General features: G+C 47.3%; 1 protein-coding gene across 1 annotated transcript; it reads right to left on the bottom strand.

The window, feature by feature from the left end:
* Nucleotides 1–1601: 1601 nt before the first annotated feature.
* Nucleotides 1602–4579, bottom strand: LOC130130314 (claudin domain-containing protein 1-like). Its single transcript, XM_056299980.1, has 4 exons — nt 4144–4579; nt 3557–3664; nt 2379–2516; nt 1602–1842 (listed from the first exon to the last, which is right to left on the bottom strand). The coding sequence occupies exons 1-4, from the start codon at nt 4433–4435 to the stop codon at nt 1622–1624; spliced, it is 759 nt and encodes a 252-aa protein (XP_056155955.1). The 5' UTR covers nt 4436–4579; the 3' UTR covers nt 1602–1621.
* Nucleotides 4580–5891: the final 1312 nt, after the last annotated feature.

The following is a 5891-nucleotide window of genomic DNA, read 5'->3' as shown; positions in this document are numbered from 1 at the left end:
GAATGATAGAATTATTAGTCTAAGTCCCTATTAGCAACACAGTCCAATGTGAGCTTTAAATAAATGTAGAAAGGGGGGAAAAAAAACTTTATTGAAATTATATCAACTAAACAAGCACACATGTACGCGCACATACACACACACACAGGTTTTGAGCGTACGGTTAAGAAGTTCATACGAGCTCACTAATGGAGAACGTTAACATTCACTGTGGGTTCACGAGAGCACACTCGCACAATAAGATTTGCCATATATTTAAGCTTCACTATAGCCAGAGATATGTCTTGCATTTAAAGGCATAATGTGTGGATAAGTACAACGCATTTGAAAACTTTTTTTTTTAAACAAAACACCTGTTAGAACATCTGCAGTACAGACCTGGGGGGGCCCATATGAAACCTTCTACTAGATCTTCATATACACTGAAATGTGAACACATTGTCTTTTCCCCACATACTACTTGTTTTTTTGTTTTGTTTTTTAAAGGTAACAGTGATGTTTTCCGCCATCCATTTTCTTACTTGGACATTTTCGCAGGTTTTAAAAATAGAAATTCTTTCAAATTTGCAAGATATGTTCAAAAATAATCGGAAGTGCAAAGAAGAATCGAAGCTTATTCTAAACATGGCCTTTAAAATACATTCATACTGCTTGGCAAAGGACATCCTTCCCTTCAGTCCTGATACTTGAGTGATTAAGATTGTTTGATTTCAGCTTTTCTCCGGGTTGTTGAGAAAAGATAAATAAACCAATTAAAAAGCAAAATACATGGTAAATAAATAAACTAACAATAAATGTCAATACAACTGATACCACAAAACAAACACCAATTTACGAAAGGGTACGAGGTCAAAGAAAGAAAAGGGAAACGACTTCTCGCCATTTCCTGTGCTAAATGGGTGGCTCGGTTTCCGTTACTGAAAATATCTACAAAAGCCTAAAAAAAAATAATTAATCAAAACATGTAAACTAATACTCCTGTAAATAGAAAACACAACACTGCGCTGGTTAACAACAGTGGATTGGCAAATTAATCAAAAGAACAACACCCTGACCGTCGTGATTGTCAAAATGAAATGTCTCTCTCCAGTGAAATACAGAGGACATTTGGGACGAGCTACAAACCCTTTGTCACGATAAAATCACCTTGCACGATAACGGACATAGTTTCAACTTTAGCCGAGATTGTAATTAATGGATACCCAGACATAAAGTTGTACTTTCCATGATTTCTCCGCTATATTTTGAAGCAACTGAAGTAAGACTGCACGACTGGTGACAACCGCAAACACCTTAGGGACGCTGAGAAAGCAGCAGCTTACTCCAAATGTCTCAGCTATTAATGCAGAAGCCTGTAGGATATCAAACGTACCGGGGTGTTCGTTTCTTTATCGGTCACAAGCTCACCTCTTCTAACCCAATCCTAGGCCTCCAACGCAAATTAAAATCTTTTAATGCAACAGATAGGGGGCGTTACTACATGGGTTTTAATTGCACCAGAGAGAAAGTTGAATAAGTTAACCCCCTATTTCTTTCCTTGTCTTGTTGTTAAAGCAGGGAATGTTTTGAAACGGGGCAAGCGGACATCGACAGCAGCTTACAGACCTATCTTGCGGTGCGTTTAGGCCACCCGGTAGGCGGTCATGCGATAGTAGTTGTGACTGTGGCTGCGCGCCGCCCACACAAACAGCGCGGCAGCCATCATGTGGAGCGGAGAGGAGATGAGGGCCAGATAGAGAGACCAGCCCAGAATGCCGTCCACCTTGTCGGGCAGCACCGACACCCTGTGGAGCAGGTCCATCCCCGCAAGGTAGCAGCACACTGTGGCGAGGCTACACAGTCCTGCAAGACATGGGACAGGAAAGCCATGTTTAATTGCAATTGTTCACGTCTTTTTGGTGAATTAATGTGTTTTCCTGGTATGCCGTGTGCTTCCGTTACCATCTATGCCATGTTCAAACCATCATACATCCTCACTCTGTCACTGCCACTGATTCCCATATGCATGCTGCCTCTGAGTTAACCATCCCATGGAATGAAAAACATCTTTTCATCCTTGTTACCTCTTGCCTGCACCTCAGTTATATCTATTCAACACTGTATTCTGGAAAAATCACACACACACACAAAAAAATCAGTCTCATTTTTGTGTTTATAAGAATAATGTTTCCTGACAAATACAGTAATTATTTTACTTACGTAATTCTGCACTCACGGGCGCACTCTATATGTGCTAAATGTCGTGGGACCTTTTAAGATTCGTGTCAGTGCTGCTGACGGTTTAGAGACTAACTTTCTTCACTGACTCTTTGCTGGTGACTAGTGAGCCATCTACCAGCCAGTAATAAGTACGTTTGCTGGAGTCTAATGGGTCTTACCAGCCAGCAGGTGAAGTACGCCTATACCCAGGGTGGGGCTGAGACTTCGACAGAGGCAGGCGCAGAACCCGATCAGCCCTGCCAACACCACGAGACCCAAGGATACCAGAGGCAGCAGGAACTGGCACCTCCACAGATCTGCCCATACAGACACACACAAGCACAGGAAGCCTTTATGAGTCAGCAGGCACCTTTAGGTCCTCACACACGTACGGTTGCGGCTGTCTTGAACATTTATTGACCGTCACATTGTTCGATGGGGAAAAGGCAAAGTCTTGATACATCCCCCTTGTCAGAATGTGAGAGTTGAAGTGAGAATACTGTCACACGGTGCGTTTGGTTGAGTGACGAGGCTACAACCAGCGTCAGCAACACGCAGCTGGATAAATGATAATGGCAGGTTTGAAAAAAGATGAGGAGGAGGATTTGGACTTGCACCACGTTTATGTTCTATCCACAGCTGGCAAGCTAGGAGTTTGTCATTTTCGATCATGATCCTATTGGTCACTCACCAGGATTATGTGGTAGCTGTAGTTTTTACGATCGAATCCCCTGTCACACTACACAATCTACTACTACTTTTGGCTGCTCCCATTAGGGGTCACCACTGTGGATCATCCGTTTCCATCTCTTCCTGTCCTCTGCATCTTCCTGTCACACCAGCCACCTGCATGTCCTCTTTCACCACATCCATAAACCTCTTTGGCCTTCCTCTTTTCCTTTCGCCTGGCGGCTCCATATCCCTGTCCCATTACACAATCACGGCCCAAATTTGGCGACACTGCGACAACTTCATCAGAGCCTACAACTCCGTAGATCTGCAATCCATCAGCTGTCCTTAACCGTCACACTTAATGACCTAGGACAGCCGACCATCGTTCATACCAGAGGATTTTGTCCGTGACTTGAAACAATTTTCTGCAACAGCTCTAAGATGGCCAAAATCGCAGAGTGCGTGAGGGCCTTCAGAGGAACAAATCTCACTCAATATGTGCCACAGAGACAGGTGTTCACTGGGCACTACAAGTGGGCTATTATGATATTCACTGTCACACATGCTTGTCGCAATTAACACAGAATTGGAGAGTAAAGTGGCCACCTTGATTATAGATTTGCGTGCCATATCACGCAGTAGACATCCTTTACAATGAATGTTGAGCCTGCTGACTTGAACTTACAGGTGCGCAGCATGTCTTCTCCACTGTTGTGATTCCCCGGTTCTTTGTACTTGGGGGTGAACTGCTGGGGCAAAGTGAAGCTTCGACACTCCATCACCATCTTGGCATCTGAAGCAGAAGCAAACGTCTTATTGGAGAACGATAAAAGAGGCTGTAATTCACTGGTGTACATTAGGTGCAATGTGATGTACGCACACAGTAAAATCTGGTGCACCCGTGAATTAGACCTGGCACAGACCTACACTGTAATTCACTGGTGGATATTGGGTGCACTGTGACAAAGGGTAGTGGAGGGTAAACACATCTAACCGCAGTTTACCCACCTTTTTTCAGGGTTGGCAAATCTTCATAACATAAATCCAAAGCCTACATTAAAGTAAATAGTATCAAATGTATGCAAGTTATAGAAGAGTATTCCGATGGGGGAATACACAACTCAATGCTATGCTGTGAATGTTGCCCAGGCTGGTGGTTGGTTGCCTAACGGTGATCACTGACTGAAGATCATAGTTTACCCACGGTTATATTTACCACTGCATCAGTGGTGACGAACCCACACACGTCCGGTTGGGGGGGAGGAAACATACCTGGCTCCTTGTACCAGTGGGCGCTGGTGGGAACCAGAACACACCGCCACCAGAGGCCCATAGTCCCGTTCAGACGGAACAGGGTGTCGCTGTAGGTTTTCTCATCAAACTCGCCGTCGATGAACTCCTCGTGCAGGGAGCGCAACTCGGACACGTTGGCCTCGCCGCGCACTGCGGGGCTGGTGTACTGGTACCAGTGCTGCGTCCCGATCGCCACGGACAAATAAACCGTCGCCAATATGCTGAGGACGCAGCCGATGACCAAAGCGGTGGCGTAGCGATTGTCAACCATTGTCAGCCGCAACAGAAACGCGTAAAAGGGGGATTAACGCTAAATGGATGCCCAGCGGCCGGGTGGTTGCGCGAACGTTGACGGGTCGACCCCCACCACCACCACCCACCCCCCGGTCACAGCGGCACTTCACAAACGACTCTGTCCCGGTATTATCCGCGCATCTCCGGCATCCTGAAGTCGGCGGAGGTTTGACAACAAGCGCAAAAAAAAAAAACGACTTCTCAGTGACTGACAACAGCGGCAACAACAACCGCCTTGCTCATCATCTCCGGTAACCGACTGTTAACCCCCCGGCTCAGCGTCAGTCGCCCTGCCGCGCTGCTCGGACGCGCCATCTGTTCACTTGTCCCACTTCCGCGGTCCAATCGCCGCCACAGATGGTGGAGCGATCCGACGCCGTGTGTGACCTGCCCGCCCGCTCCCAACTGTACGGCAGCTCTCGGCGAAAAGAGGCTGTAAATACCTCCAAATTCACCGAGGTACATGCAATCGCACCATGCCGTGTAGTCGGACCGGGCTGGTATGTTCGGCGGCGGTTCTGCGTACCAGGTGAGGCGGATGACGGGCTGCAGGTACCAGATCCGGTTTCTGATTCTGTGAACACACTAAGCCACACGCCTTCCCCTTCCGGCCTGGCGGTGGGTCGTATTAACAAACCGGGATGCCGGCTTGCGGTTGCGTTTGAAATGTGTCATACAAACGCGGGGGGGCGCCCATATGTTTTGACACGGATGGCCACGAGCGGAAATGTACCGAGCGCACAAATACACCCTGCTTTTTCTTCCTCGCTCTCTCTCTCACCGTGTCCCTAATACGGCACCGTAGGGATGTAATACGGCTGTGGGCCGCGGCCGAAACATTTGATAAGGCATTGACCGTTTAGAAAAGTAGGCTAACAAGTAGGCCATTAGTGTTGTCCTTTTCATGTTATGCTTTGGAGTGGAACGTTTTTTTAATCACTCATCAAATTTCAGTAGAATGCACCAGCATGGATTACATAGAAACTGGGAATATCTACTCATCTGTGGAACGCTTCACAGGTCCATAAACAGTGTTATGGAAGTCCAAAATGTGGACCACGGGCACCAGGTTGGGCAGGCCTGAGCTAAACCTACTGTAACCGAGCTATTCTCTTGCCCTGTGCGGGATTCGATACGAGTTGTACTGCACCACAAGGCGACATCACTAACCGCTCGGCTAAAGGGTCAGACCCGTTAATTAGGGGCTAACGTGTCTTATTAGTAGTTTACAGTCGTCACCCTCCCCGGAAGCGCGCCCTCGCGCTGTGTCATTCCGCGCTCCGAAGAGACTTCTGAGGATCTGCACATTTCCGGATCCCACCGCTGCCACCATTGTAACCGGTTATTTTCTTGCCCGGTGCGGGATTTGACACGAGGTATACTGCACCACAAGCCGACATCACTAACCGCTCGGCTAAGGTGTCAGACCCGTT

This window comes from Lampris incognitus, chromosome 20 (assembly GCF_029633865.1).
Source record: "Lampris incognitus isolate fLamInc1 chromosome 20, fLamInc1.hap2, whole genome shotgun sequence".
NCBI classification, from domain to species: Eukaryota; Metazoa; Chordata; class Actinopteri; order Lampriformes; family Lampridae; genus Lampris; species Lampris incognitus.
Note: the sequence above shows the minus strand (reverse complement) of the source record. Positions and strands in the feature narration are given on the sequence as shown.

Excerpts from the sequence above, each read along its gene's own strand:
- LOC130130314 (XM_056299980.1), bottom strand. The coding sequence starts at position 4,435 with ATGGTTGACAATCGCTACGCCACCGCTTTGGTCATCGGCTGCGTCCTC. Across the intron at positions 3,665-4,143 it reads CCACTGGTACAAGGAGCCAG|ATGCCAAGATGGTGATGGAG; the intron begins GTATGTTTCCTC and ends CTTCTGCTTCAG. Across the intron at positions 2,517-3,556 it reads AGAAGACATGCTGCGCACCT|ATCTGTGGAGGTGCCAGTTC; the intron begins GTAAGTTCAAGT and ends CTGTATGGGCAG.